This window comes from Ceratotherium simum, chromosome 23 (genome assembly GCF_057802395.1).
Source record: "Ceratotherium simum simum isolate JZ-2026a chromosome 23, ASM5780239v1, whole genome shotgun sequence".
Taxonomy (NCBI): Eukaryota; Metazoa; Chordata; class Mammalia; order Perissodactyla; family Rhinocerotidae; genus Ceratotherium; species Ceratotherium simum.
Window position 1 is genome coordinate 28008121 of NC_141922.1, and position 15127 is coordinate 28023247.

Sequence of the window (15127 nt, forward strand, 5' to 3'; positions counted from 1 at the left end):
TTAATTTTTCTCTTCTTAATTGAAATCTCGGTTAAAAATATAAAGTAACATAGGGTAAAATAAAACAAAATAAATTGAAGACTTCTCCTTACTTTTAAATGGCTGTAAATTTTGAAACTGCAAAAAGAAATGACATTTTCTTGGTACATAAGCAGGATTTGATTTTCTATCCAATTCAGTTGTATAATTAAAAAAGTCTTTTTCTCATCAATAATTAAAGGAACAAAAATCATCCTATATGCAAAACTCTTATTAGGAGTCAGACAGAAACACTCAATGAGTGTGATATCAGCAGACTGTCTCGAGGGCTCAGAAGATTATAAGGTGGAGTGCCATGAATATTGTTCTTTAATTTAAATGCCATTATTCATGGTCTTAAAACTTCTTAGCCTCAACAGATTAAAATAATATGAAACAAATGTTGACATTCATAAATTTTAATGGTGAGTTAATAAACACAATGTAACTAGGTGCTATTAAGGTCCTTCCATGCCTTAATCTATTTTTAGTCTTTAACTCTAGACCTCCAAAATACGGGGAAGAATTAATTAAAAATAAAAACGAAAGAGTATAACCCAGATTTACCTGGTGAAATTATTTACCCCTTTATGAAAAAAAAGATTCAAAAGGCAAAAAAAGATACTAAAAGACAAGTATGCCACATGTTTTTTCTCTCCAGAAAAGTGTAACGTTCTGTGTTTGTGTTTTTCTCTTAGCCACCAGAAAGCTTATAGACAACTCATTGCCCTATATCATGCTTAAGTCATGTGCTTCAAAACAGCAAGTGCTTTTGTGGCTTATGGCTTATGTATAATCTCTGTTATACCTTATTCCTAATTGCCATATTTAAAACTATTTTTATTTTGTATGCTGTCTTAAGTCTTTTTGAAAGTTTTTGGGTAGCATCATAAATGATAATATTATATATGTAATCAGAGCCAGCTTTATGGACCAGTGCAATTGATAGAACCTCATGTTCCAAAGGGTCCTGTGCTCAGGGTTTAATGCTCTGTGATTGCTATCTCAAAATTCTTAATAATTTTATCTTTGAATTTGTGTTTTGTAACTGAGGTCCACTGGGACAATGGAGGATGTGCTGAGGGTTTGGAGCCTCTGCTTATCGCTGTTGGCCTCCCTGCCTCCCTGTCTTCTTAGGAGGGGTTATGGCCTTTTACTACCCACTACCTGGTGCCCCTGGACCTGTCTGACCTCCCCATTCCCACCTCTGCTCTGGGGCCACTGATGCCCTCTGCCCAGCTGGTCCATTGCATTGTCAGCAGAGGGAGGCTCACATTTCAACTTTGTCTTCCACTCTCTTGTGGGGGCCTGGGTACAAGCATGGGGCAGGTCAGAGTCGGGAGTATTCATGAAGTCTTGGGGCAGAGTAGGGCAGCAGCTGTCCCTGTCCTGGGCTGGCAACACCAAAGCATATGTAGCAAGCATTTGGCAGAGGCCTTTCACTCACCCCCAGTTCAAGAAGCAAGTGCATTCCAGAGTGGGGGTTGCAATTTCTTGGGGGTGGTTCGTTCACTTGGGTTGGCAATGGATTGATGGAAATGAAAAATTGGTTTCTCTGTCCCTAGCTGTGGCGTTTTTGTTTTGCACCGGGCCTACAAACTATGTATCCTGCTCTGTTTGTGATAAATTCACATTTAGTAGTTTATTCATTCTTTCATTTATTCAATAGAAATTATTCTTTTTGCACATAGCATTGTTTTAATTAAAAACTGCTATAATACCCAGTTGAGTGACACTGTGCAGAAAATATGCTTTCAGTCCAGCAAGCCTGATAAATTAGAGATTTCAGTAGCCACGTATAGGAAAACAGATTTCAAATATTATGTTAGAAATCTTGATTTTATAGGATGGCTTCTCCATGATCATATAAAACACGTTAAAAGAGGTTGCCACATCAGAGTTCCCTACAACATAATAGCATATTAACCTACCCTTTTCAGAGTCTAAATGACTGTTTCTGAACCATATGTGTAGAGTCCATAATAACATACCTGATCATAATCAGGAATTGCCAGTATGTGCTTTAAATATGCTTATGTTTTGTGATTAAAAATGAGCATGATAACTAATTTTTCCTGCTTATATGTCAAGTATGCCATATGTTTTCTACTCCTCTGTATTAAATGCATGCCACACTAACCGTCTGCTCTTCTAATCCAATACTGATAGTAATCAGTTGTGGAGACCCAGGTATACCAGCCAATGGACTGAGATATGGAGATGATTATGTGGTTGGACAAAATGTTTCTTACATGTGCCAGCCAGGCTATATAATGGAATTGAATGGTTCCCGAATCAGGACTTGTACAACTAATGGCACATGGAGTGGAGTAATGCCAACTTGTAGAGGTATGATTATGATTTCTTCAGTATTTAGAAGTGATCACCACCACATATTTACTTTTTTAATATGCAAATTTAAAGTAAATTTAAATAGTGTTTTTTGTATTGTTTCACTTTTTTTTCCGGTACTGAAAAAAGACTGCTGCAAGTTTGATTTTTAAGCCATAGAAATAATAATATATAGGATTTAAAAGTGATATTTCAACAAAAATATTATATCTTGTTGTGAGTAATGACCATAAACTTTAATGCAACCAAAACAACAAAAATATCATGTACTCTGATATGTAATCAACATCATCATTTATATGATTGATGAAAATTTAAAAGAGAAGATAACCTTAATGAATTAGAACTTTAATTTGATGATCCACTTGGGTCAAGTAATTCAAGGATGGGAGAAAAACTTTCTATAATTTGAGAACAGCCAGACTGAATTATAGATCTGCAATTTTTCTTAAAGAAAAGGAAAAATTTTTTTTTTAAGAACACAATCTAGAATTAATCTTTTAATCAACATAGGCATAAATTTGCTACTTTATGCTATTTTTTTCATTGGAAAATTTTCATAATTTTTTTGCCAATTTTTTGATTACTTATAGAATATTGTAGATGCAATGTTAGACAATTTATATTGTTTTATAATAATATTGGTTTTTAATAACGGAGATTTCTCATTCAGGCATCTTTCTAAACATCTGTGAATTGACAGTTTAATATCTCCCTGACAAAATTTAACAAAAAAGAGTAATTCCAATGTATGTCTTTTTCTTTTTGATTACATAGTTTCTGAATCAGATCACTCTAATTATATAGTTACTATATAAAAATATATGAACAGACATTTTATATTTTAGAAGTTATTTCATACATCATTAATTGATTCTGATAATGGCGATGTTCTAAAACTCCAAAAAATTATTCATATATGTTGCTAGTCATCAAAATACAATCATTCCTCATTTTTAGATTTTGTAGTTGGTACCCTTCTTTTCCCCTTTGTCCCTTATCCAACCCATCTTTCCTTGAGGACAACTTAAAACAATTTTAAAAATGAATGTTTAATAATTAATCATTTAATAATGAATTTAAAACCCTACACTAAGTCTTAACATATGAATCTAAGTGGTTAATAGAACCTATTTGTATATTTTAATGAGATACACGATCTACGTTTTCAACAATGTCACAGAATTACTCCCACATTCCTTGCTACAATGTTAACACTATATATAGCTAAACAACCCAGCTCTTCAGTCTGTCTAAAGGTCATTGGAAAATAATTTTATATAAAACCAATAATTTATCAGCTACAGTATACTGGATAGAAGGTCACCCTCTATTTGCCTTCCCTTAGATGTCAGGCAGCTTGTTATTTTGGAAGAGAATCTCTGACAACCAGTAGCCATTACATTGCCAAGAAATAGTCACATCCTAGAGGGATTAATTCCAGGGATGTTTCAGGAATACTACCAGGAGAATAAAACATGTCACAGCATATTGTCCTCTAAAGGTTAAATTAGCACATATGCTTCTTCTAATGATATTTATGTTTTTTTACATCCAGGATATTTCAACAGCTGTGTCTAATCGCTTTTAATGTAATTGCAGCTGTTACCTGCCCAGCTCCTCCCCAGATCTCTAATGGAAGGTTGGAAGGAACAAATTTCGACTGGGGCTTTAGTATTAGCTACATCTGTTCTCCAGGCTATGAACTATCCTTTCCTGCTGTTTTGACCTGTGTAGGGAATGGTACCTGGAGTGGAGAAGTACCACAGTGCTTACGTAAGTATAATTTCTGTACTTAAAATTTTATTTTCCCATTTTCACTGTCTTAGAGCTACTTTACTGAGATTACAATTGTTACTGAAAATTTTCAAGTTTTGCTAGAACAAATATGAGATTGTCAAACTCCTTTCAAGGCGTAATTAAAATTAAATGAAAGATCAGTATTTACTGATGTAGCTATTTTTCATGTAATCCAATCATTATGTTCCTTCTGCTCTGACTCTAAATTTTAGGCTAAACTGCTTTGTTCGCCAGCTTTTCTTATTTTCAAAATTATTCCTCAACATAGAGACCTTTTGAGATTAGCTCTCCTGCTGGAAAATTATTCTTATTTATGTCCAGTTTATTTCAACTGAACGCTCTAATTTTATTCCCAAATCCCTGTCTGCAATAAATCCATGTCACTTTTACATGTCATTTGAATCAGGTTCTTATGATGGTATTTGCCATGATACTGATGGTGATAATACACCTAAAATTACCAGGGTAAGCATAGAAATAAGAGATTTTTACAGAGGGTACTGTATACTATGTATTTCAGCAAGTGTCACTTCAAGGTTAATTTGGAAGATTAGAAACAAAACAAAAGTCAGATTTCTGTTTACACAAATTATTGTAGCACATGATGTGGGCATTAGTCATTCAGAAATGTCTAGTGCTATCCTTTGCCTAGTCTTCCTTTCCTTCCCAGCATGGGCTCAAGGAGCACTCCACCTGTCCCCATGGCCTTGAAGTTAGGCAGAGCTAACTGACTGAACTGCTCAGAACCCTCCAGTCTTCTCACCTCATTCAGAGTAGAAGCCAAATTGCCTACAGGCTTGTATGACCTTCTTCTTATTTTTCCCCTGATCTCATCATATGCTAATACTCTCCCCTCATCCACTCTGCTTCGGGCACACAGGCCTTCTTACATTTCTGGAACACTCAGCCATGCTTTGGCATCAGGGCTTTTGTATTCACTATTTACTTTGCCTGGAAATTTCCTTTTATTCTTTTGGCTTTTTGTTCAAATCCGTCTTCTAAGTATTGTCTTCTTTGATCACCTTATTTAAAATTTTGTATGCTGGTGTCAGGCGAAGAGGGAGAATCTCCCTCTGCCCTTTTCCTTAAGGTTCTTATGGCTGGCCAAATAATTAACAAGACAGGTTAGCAGGAGAAAATAATACCAAGTTTAATAACATGTATACATGGGAGAAAGCAGGGACGCTGCGTTTCTCAACACAATAGCAGAAACTCTCATCTTAAATATCATGTTCAGCCAATGACAAAGGAGGATTTTGGGGGTGGGGGGAGTCAGTTACAGGAGATTACCACTAAAGCACAGTAAACAAGAGTGAGGTTATTATGCAGATTTAAGGCCTCACCTTCCACATTGATAAGCCTCTAGAAATGAGGCCATCCCCCCCTCTTCCCAAAACAGAGAGGGAGATACCTTTACAAATGGAGATTTCCCTTATAAATGTAAATGATTGTCTGGCAACTCCTTGAAGGGCCATCCAGAGAATGTGGCCAGAGAGACATAACTTCCAATAAGATGGGCTTGTTGGTGCCTTTTCTATTGTAACCTCTATCCTACATTATCTTTACAGCCATCATGATAGATCTGTTCCAGGAAGGAGCCACCATGTCAAATTCTTTAGGCAGTTAGTGGGGGAGGTCAAATGTCCCTCAGAGAAAACAATCAAGGTAAAGAGATATATTTTAGGATGGCCAAATCTTGATCTCCCACACTGGCTTATAATACTGCCCTTCCAGACTTTATTCTCCTTCAGAGTCCCCTTTCATCCCTTATTTTTTTCTCCTTAAAACACACTATACATTTTAGTTATCTTGTTTATTTGGACGATGTTCTCTACTCAGTTTTACACTCCTTGAGGCAGAGATCTTTGTTTTGTTCCCTGCTGTATCTGTGGTATGTAGTGCGGTCCCTGGTAGAGAGCAAAACTTAGAATGCTACAGTAACTAAGTCAGTATGGTACTGATACAGGGGTAGAAAGTAAACCAGTGTTATAGAATAGACAGCACAGAACCATTTATTGATACCTGATATATAACAAATTGATACCGAACCAAGTAGGCTCGCCTCCTGGTGAATTAAATAAGACTCTACACCAGAGGAAGTTGTCTTACAAAGTAAAGTGTATTTGTGGCAAATAGAAGGCCATGAGGAATCATTTCCAAAGTCATGGCATCCCTGAACAAAGGAAAGCACCAACTTTTATTTGGTTGGGGAATGAATATTCAAAAGGGAGATGCGGGTATTTGCTTGCACAGGCTCAGTTGGAGAACATTCTTGCACATAATGATGTCTAAGCTTCTCATGCATGGAGAGATCTTTGCATTAAAAATAAGGCAAAGGTCATGGGCGTAGCTCTTGTGGTGAGGCTTGGTCAGTTTCAGGATGGCTGGTGATTACATCTCCTTAACACACAAAAGGAAAAGAAACAACTTGGGAAAAAAAAAGTTAATTGCTTCCAAACCCACCTTTGAGTTTCTCCAGGCACCTAGTCAGTGACAAAATCAGTGGGGGAAGAATGGGCATTTCAATTAATACAGTAAGGCAATTAGTTTACCCACACACATGCACATAACAGGATCTCTATCTTACACCAAATAACAAATCAATGCTAGATTCATTCAAGACTTAAATATAAAAGTTTTAATGATTAAGAAACTATCTAAATGACCTTAGGATAAGAAAGGATTTCTTAAACAAGATGCAAAAGGTTAAACCCATATATGAAAAAGTGGAAAATTCAACTACATTAAAAATTTTTAATTTCTCATTATCAAAAGACCAATCACAAACTTAGATAGTATAATCATTATGCATGAAAAATAAAAATAATATATAGAATATACAAAGATTTCCTAAAACAAAAAAGGCAAAACAATAAAAATGGGCAACAGACATGGACGGCTATTTCCTAACCACTGGACTGAAAAAAAAAATGTTGGACAATGTCAAGTGTTGGATGTAGAGCAATGTAAGCTTTTATATACTCATGGTGGATGTGTAAATTGACACAACTGTTTGCAAAACTATTTGCTATTATATAATAAAGTTAAAGATGTGCAGAGTCTATGGCCCAGAAATCATATTCGTAGATATATACCCTCCACAAATTTTTATACATGTGTGTCGGGGGAAGAGGGAGAATCTCCCTCTGCCCTTTTCCTTAAGGTTCTTATGGCTGGCCAAATAATCAACAAGACAGGTTAGCAGGAGAAAATAATACCAAGTTTAATAACATGTATACATGGGAGAAGCTCAGAAATGAGCAACTCGTCCCTCTGTCTAAGCTGCTTGCTTAAGTATTGCAGCTAAAGGCGAGGAGCGTGTTGGGGGTGTGTAGTGGCCTGGGACTTCAGAGGGCAGGAGGACAATTCTTTTTGGGGTCATCTATAGATAATGTGGTCAGGGAGAGACAGAGTTTTTTGATAAAAGAGGCTTGGTGCCTTTGCTATTGTAACCTCTATCCTACATTATCTTTATAGCCATCATGATAGAAGGTCTGTTCCAGGAAGGAGCCACCATGTCAAATTCTTTAGGCAGTTAGTGGGGGAGGTCAAATGTCCTTCAGAGAAAACAATCAAGGTAAAGAGATATATTTCAGGGTGGCCAAATCTTGATCTCCCACATGTGCATAAGGAAACATGTACAAGACTATTAGTATCAGCGTTGTTTTTAGTGGTAAAACTAAATAATTCAGTGCTCACACGTGTATGAATGTGGTAAAATTTATCAAGAAATGTATGGAAATGAGAAACTTGGAATTCAGGATGAGACAAAGCCGGTTATCCTGGGCCTGAGAAAAGGGATGCTATCAGAGGGATTCACAAGGAGTTTCAACAGTATTGGCAATTTTCAATTTCTTAAATTGGATGTTGGGTTCACAGATATTCATTTTATAACTTAGTGATGTTCTTATATTTTATATATATACTCTGGAATGAATGACATATTTTAGTACAAAGGAACTATATATTTAATATACATATAGAATTATGATGACTAATTGAAGACAAATTGTTAGGTACTTTGACATAGTTTATTTAAAGAGCTTCCTATTAAGTGGGCATGCGTACCACCATTTTGCTGGCCCATCAGATTATTCATAATGCATTTTTTCCAGAGAGATATTACTAACCAGTTATATTGTGTTATATATTATATTGAACATGAGAGAGAAAACTAATTTACGATTACAGTTGTGTTCTGTTATACTGCAATTTAAACAACATCCAAAGAAGCTCCTTCTAGGTAGTATGATTTATTAGAATAAGTCTGTTCCAATGCCTCAAGGTTGATGTCACACAAATTGGCCCTTAAAATTCTGGTTTATGCCAAGGATCATCTTAGAGAAGACCAGTGTATTCTAAATAAGACTAGATTTCTATGAATATTTCAGAATAGATGGGGACAAGGAGATATTACAGAGATGAATTAATGGTAAAGTTTGTTTTATATGACTGAAAAAATCTCAATCAAGAAGTTATCTTGATAGGATGTTTTGTTTTTGGTTTTATACAAATAATAATAAAATGCTATTCACGTTTGAATATAACTATGCAAATATAATAAGGCTATCTTCGTCCCAATTGCTTTACATATATTATTTATACTATACATAACAGAACTCCTGGTAAGTATGTTTAGTCATGACATTTTAATAAATAATTTGGGCTCAGAGAGGGAAATCAAATTGTAAGGACACTATGTAACTCTCCCATCATTTAGGGAACCAGCTACATTGTTATGTGGCCTAAGGTCACACTGCTGGTAAATGGAAGAGTGTGAATTCCAGTTCAGAGAAGGCAGACTTAAGACACAATGCTCTTATCCATTGAATAGCCAAATTCATTCATTTTAGGGACTTTATAAAGAGGAAAGTCTTTTCTCTTTAATTCTATTCAAAGTATGTCTTTTTATCTTAAAGTTTATGTCATTGTGAATAAACCCTATGTCTTAAGCCTCTAAACCTGGCACCAACAGGTTGTTTGGTTTAGTACCTGAAAATCTACAGATAGAAAACAGATGGAATGAAGAGGAAGGAGGGGCAGGGACAGGGATGGGGTGGTGGGGAGGACTGAGGAGTTCATATGCTTTGTATCTCCCTCTTTTCTTTTCTTTGTTGAATAAAAATAGGATTATGAGATGAATGACTCAGCAGAAATATGCGAGAGAAATACTTCAGATGTAGGTTATGAAATAACTTAGCGATAGAAACTATTGCTGAAGCTGAAGAGCTCATTGATAATGTTCCCTGAGGAAATATTCATTGAAATTCAAAACGTGCTAGAGATACAAAGATTAATAAGACAGAGACCCCGGCCTTTAGGATTTGATGTTATATTGCTAGAAGTGTTTGGATGCTAAGTAGCACTAAGGTTTACACTATCTAAGAAATGGTGAAAATGAAAACAAAACACAATAAACAAATATTTATTTTACCTAGTTACTTTACTCTGAAATTTTCCCCTCAATTTATTTTGTTTAATATTTATTTAATGATTAATTTTAACTGTTGTAAAAAGAAAAAAAATGTTCCTAAAAGAGATTTGAAAATTCAAGTTTCTCTTAGAGACTTGAATTCAGGCAAGGTCTTTCTTTCAACATTGAGCTTAAGGCTAAGGTATTCTATTGTTAATGTATTCATACATTGCAGTTTGCCTAGAGCATTTCTAGTTTATTCCTGTTGTCCTGGGAGCTGTCCTGTCCACTTAGAGTCCCCCTTTCACTCTCAAATGTGTCTTGGTTTGGAAGATGCATTTTATGACCACTCAACTGGTAACCATCTTAAGGGAGCACTTACTACTTAAAAATGTTTGTATGTTCCTATTTGTTTGCTTTATAGGGAAATATGCTTTCAGGTGCTGAATCTTCAAATTTAAAAATTGAATACATTTAAAAATGGTTAAAATGGTAAATCATATTACATGTTTTTTACTACAATAAAAAAATTGAAAGCATATGATATAGGTGCCTTTGTCTAGGTTATCTACTAGATTTGAAGCCATCTGACCTCATCCCCCATTGCACTTCTGCATGCTCACTCTGCTTCAGCCTCACTAGCCCTCTTCTTCCTCCAACATGCTAGACACGCCCCGGCATGGAGCTCTGGTGATGCTATTTCCTCTATCTGGAATGCTCTCCCTTGGAATATCAGCATAGCTAAATGCTTTGTTTCTTCCAAATCTTTCTTTTTTTTTTTTTTTTTTTATCAGTACATTTTTATTTGCAGACAACTTGATATTATGTCACCATAAATAATGTAATTAAACATTCTTTTATCTAACTTTCCCATACAATTTATACAGATATTGATTAAAAATAGATTTTGGCAAATATAATAAAATTCAAACCATATCCTAAAACATAGAACTAATACTATATGAAACGAATAAACATGACAATTGTTTCCTTCACTCTTTCCAGAGACCCACACTATTTGCCCTATAGATGAAAACTTAGATATGCTCCAACCAAAAGTTTGTATTGTCCTTAACCTTAAATTTCTGATATGTAAGGATCACGGAAGACAGTTTTGAGATTCCTTATTTTGTTAAACAAGTCATCTAGATATAAAGATTTTAAAAATGTTGCCAATATTTTTTTTTTGTTTGTTTTTGTTTTTTTTTATTGCAGTAACATTGGTTTATAACATTGCAAAAATTTCAGGTGTACATCATTGTACTTCTATTTCTGCATGGACTACATCATGTTCACCACCAAAATACTAATTACAACCCATCACCACACACATGTACCGAATTATCCCTTTCACCCTCCACCCTCCCCCCTTCCCCTCTGGTAACCACCAACCCAATCTCTGTCCCTATGTGTTTGTTTATTGTTGTTATTATCTACTACTTAATGAAGGAAATCATACGGTATTTGGCCTTCTCCCTCTGACTTATTTCACTTTGCATTATACCCTCAATGTCCATCCATGTTGTCACAAATGGCTGGATTTCGTCGTTTCTTATGGCTGAGTAGTATTCCATTGTGTATATATACCACAGCTTCTTTATCCATTCGTCCCTTGATGGGCACTTAGGTTGCTTCCAAGTCTTGGCTATTGTGAATAAGGCTGCAATGAACACAGGGGTGCATGTACCTTTGCAAATTGGTGTTTTCAAGTTCTTGGGATAAATACCCAACAGTGGAATAGCTGGATCATATGGGAGTTCTATCCTTGATTTTTTGAGGAATCTCCATACTGTTTTCCATAGTGGCTGCACCAGTTTGCACTCCCACCAGCAGTGTATGAGAGTTCCCTTCTCTCCACATCCTCTCCAACACATGTTGTTTCCTGTCTTGTTAATTATAGCCATTCTGACAGGCGTGAGGTGATATCTCATTGTAGTTTTGATTTGCATTTCCCTGATAGTTAGTGATTTTGAACATCTTTTCATGTGTCTGTTGGCCATCTGTATATCTTCTTTGGAGAAATGTCTGTTCAGGTCTTTTGCCCATTTTTCAATTGGGTTGGTAGTTTTTTTGTTGTTGAGATGCATGAGTTCTTTATATATTTTGGAGATTAAGCCCTTATCAGATGTATGGTTTGCAAATATCTTCTCCCAATTGTTAGGTTGTCTTTTCGTTTTGTTGATGGTTTCCTTTGCTGTGCAGAAGCTTTTTAGTTTGATGTAGTCCCATTTGTTTATTTTTTCTATTGTTTCTCTTGCCCGGTCAGATGTGGTGTTAGAAAAGATGTTGCTAAGACCGATGTCGAAGAGCGTACTACCTATGTTTTCTTCTAGAACTTTCACAGTTTCAGGTCTTACATTCAAGTCTTTAATCCATTTGGAGTTAATTTTTGTGTATGGTGTAAGGTAAGGGTCTACTTTCATTTTTTTGCATATGGCTATCCAGTTTTCCCAACACCATTTGTTGAAGAGACTTTCTTTTCCCCATTGTATGTTCTTGGCTCCTTTGTCAAAGATTAGCTGTCCATAGATGTGTGGGTTTATTTCTGGGCTTTCGATTCTATTCCATTGATCTGTGTGTCTGTTTTTGTGCCAGTACCATGCTGTTTTGGTTACTATAGCTTTGTAGTATATTTTGATATCAGGGAGTGTGATACCTCCAGCTTTGTTCTTTTTTCTCAGGATTCCTTTAGCTATTCGGGGTCTTTTGTTGTTCCATATGAATTTTAGGATTCTTTCTTCTATTTCTGTGAAAAATGTTTTTGGAACTTTGATAGGGATTGCATTGAATCTATAGATGGCTTTAGGAAGTATGGACATCTTAACTATGTTAATTCTTCCAATCCAAGAGCACGGAATATCTTTCCATTTCTTTGTGTCTTCTTCAATTTCTTTCAGAAATGTTTTATAGTTTTCGGTGTACAGATCTTTCACCTCTTTGGTTAAGTTTATTCCTAGGTATTTCATTCTTTTTGTTGCAATTGTAAATGGGATGGTATTCTTAATTTCTCTTTCTGCTACTTCGTTGTTAGTGTACAGAAATGCAACTGATTTTTGTATGTTGATTTTGTATCCTGCAACTTTACCATATTCTTTTATTACTTCTAAAAGTTTTCTGGTGGATTCTTCAGGGTTTTCTATATATAAAATCATGTCATCTGCAAATAGTGACAGTTTCACTTCTTCCTTTCCAATTTGGATCCCTGTTATTTCTTTCTCTTGCCTGATTGCTCTGGCTAGGACTTCCAGTACTATGTTAAATAGGACTGGTGACAGTGGGCATCCTTGTCTGGTTCCTGTTCTTAGAGGGATAGATTTCAGTTTTTCACCATTGAGGATGATATTAGCTGTGGGTTTGTCATATATGGTCTTTATTATGTTGAGGTACTTTCCTTCTATACCCATTTTATTCAGAGTTTTTATCATAAATGGATGCTGTATCTTGTCAAATGCTTTCTCTGCATTTATCGAGATGATCATGTGATGTTTATTCTTCATTTTATTAATGTGGTGTATTACGTTGATTGATTTGTGAATGTTAAACCATCCTTGGAATAAATCCCACTTGATCATGGTGTATAATCTTTTTAACGTATTGTTGTATGCGATTTGCTAGTATTTTGTTGAGGATTTTTGCATCGATGTTCATCAGTGATATTGGCCTGTAATTTTCTTTTTTTGTGTTGTCCTTGTCTGGTTTTGGTATCAGGGTAATGTCAGCTTCGTAGAATGAGTTAGGGAGCTTCCCCCCCTCCTCAATTTTTTGGAAGAGTTTGAGAAGGATAGGTATTAAGTCTTCTTTGAATGTTTGGTAGAATTCACCAGGGAAGCCGTCTGGTCCTGGACTTTTATTTTTGGGGAGGTTTGTGATTACTGTTTCGATCTCCTTACTGGTGATTGGTCTATTCAAATTCTCCACTTCTTCTTGATCCAGTTTTGGAAGGTTGTGTGATTCTAAGAATTTATCCATTTCTTCCAGATTGTCGAATTGGTTGGCATATAGTTTTTCATAGTATTCTCTTATAATCTTTTGTATTTCTGAGGTGTCTGTTGTAACCTCTCCTCTTTCATTTCTGATTTTACTTATTTGTGCCTTCTCTCTTTTTTTCTTGGTGAGTCTAGCTAAAGGTTTGTCTATTTTGTTGATCTTTTCAAAGAACCAGCTCTTGGTTTTATTAATTTTTTCTATTTTTTTTTGGTCTCTATTTCATTTATTTCTGCTCTGATTTTTATTATTTCCCTTCTTCTACTGATTTTGGGCTTTGTTTGTTCTTCTTTTTCCAGTTCCTTTAGGTGCATTTTTAGATTGTTTATTTGAGATTTTTCTTGTTTGTTGAGATAGGCCTGTATCGCTATAAACTTCCCTCTTAGAACCGCTTTTGCTGTATCCCATAAATTCTGGCATGTCGTATTTTCATTTTCATTTGTCTCCAGGTATTTTTTGATTTCTTCTTTGATTTCTTCGTTAACCCAGTCGTTGTTCAGTAGCATTTTGTTTAATCTCCATGTATTTGTGGCTTTTCTGATTTTCTTCCTATAGTTGATTTCTAGTTTCATACCGTTGTGGTCAGAAAAGATGCTTGGTATTATTTCAATCTTCTTAAATTTATGGAGACTTGTTTTGTGGCCTAATATGTGATCAATCTTGGAGAATGTTCCATGTGCATTTGAAAAGAACGTGTATTCTTCGGTTTTTGGATGGAATGCTCTGTATATATCTACTAGGTCCATCTGTTCTAAGGTGTCGTTTAAGGCCAATGTTTCCTTATTGATCTTCTGTTTGGATGATCTATCTGTTGGTGTAAGTGGAGTGTTAAAGTCCCCTACTATTATTGTGTTACTGTCTATTTCTGTTTTTATGTCTGTTAATAATTGCTTTATATATTTAGGTGCACCTACATTGGGTGCGTAGATATTTACAAGTGTTATATCCTCTTGTTGGATTGTTCCCTTGATCATTATGTAATGCCCTTCTTTGTCTCTTTTTACAGTTTTTGTTTTAAAGTCTATTTTGTCTGATATGAGTACTGCTACCCCAGCTTTCTTTTCATTGCCATTTGCGTGGAGTATCTTTTTCCATCCCTTCACTTTCAGTTTGTGAGTGTCTTTAGGTCTGAAGTGTGTCTCTTGTATGCAGCATATATATGGGTCTTGTTTTTATCCAGTCAGCCACCCTATGCCTTTTAATTGGGGCATTTAGTCCATTGACGTTTAAAGTAGCTATTGATAAGTATGTACTTACTGCCATTTTTAACTTTTTTATTTTTTTCCTCAGTGTTTAAGTAGTCCTTCTCTGTTCCTTACTTCTTCTAGACAGAAGTTATGGTCACTGTAGTGTGACCTCTGTCTGAAAGCTGTACTCTTGAACTACCCTCCTCGCTCCTTTTACTTTTTTGATATAATATCAAACCTCTCTTTTTGTGCATTTGTATCCATTACGTTCTAATCGTGGAAATAGATAATTTTTCCTATTTGTGGTCTTTTCTTTTTCCCCTTAAATCAGTCCCTTTAACATTTCTTGTAGCACTGGTTTCTTGGTGACAAA

General features: G+C 35.4%; 1 protein-coding gene across 4 annotated transcripts in view; it reads left to right on the forward strand.

Annotated features, from left to right (window-relative positions):
* Positions 1 to 15127, forward strand: part of CSMD3 (CUB and Sushi multiple domains 3) — a 1195693-nt gene that overhangs the window by 1145911 nt on the left and 34655 nt on the right. For all 4 annotated transcript variants that reach the window (XM_004431279.3, XM_087447535.1, XM_004431280.3 and 1 more), the window contains 2 exons: positions 2188 to 2367; positions 3973 to 4146. In XM_004431279.3, coding sequence (XP_004431336.2) covers positions 2188 to 2367; positions 3973 to 4146 — 354 coding nt within the window. The remainder of the gene's footprint in view (positions 1 to 2187; positions 2368 to 3972; positions 4147 to 15127) is intronic.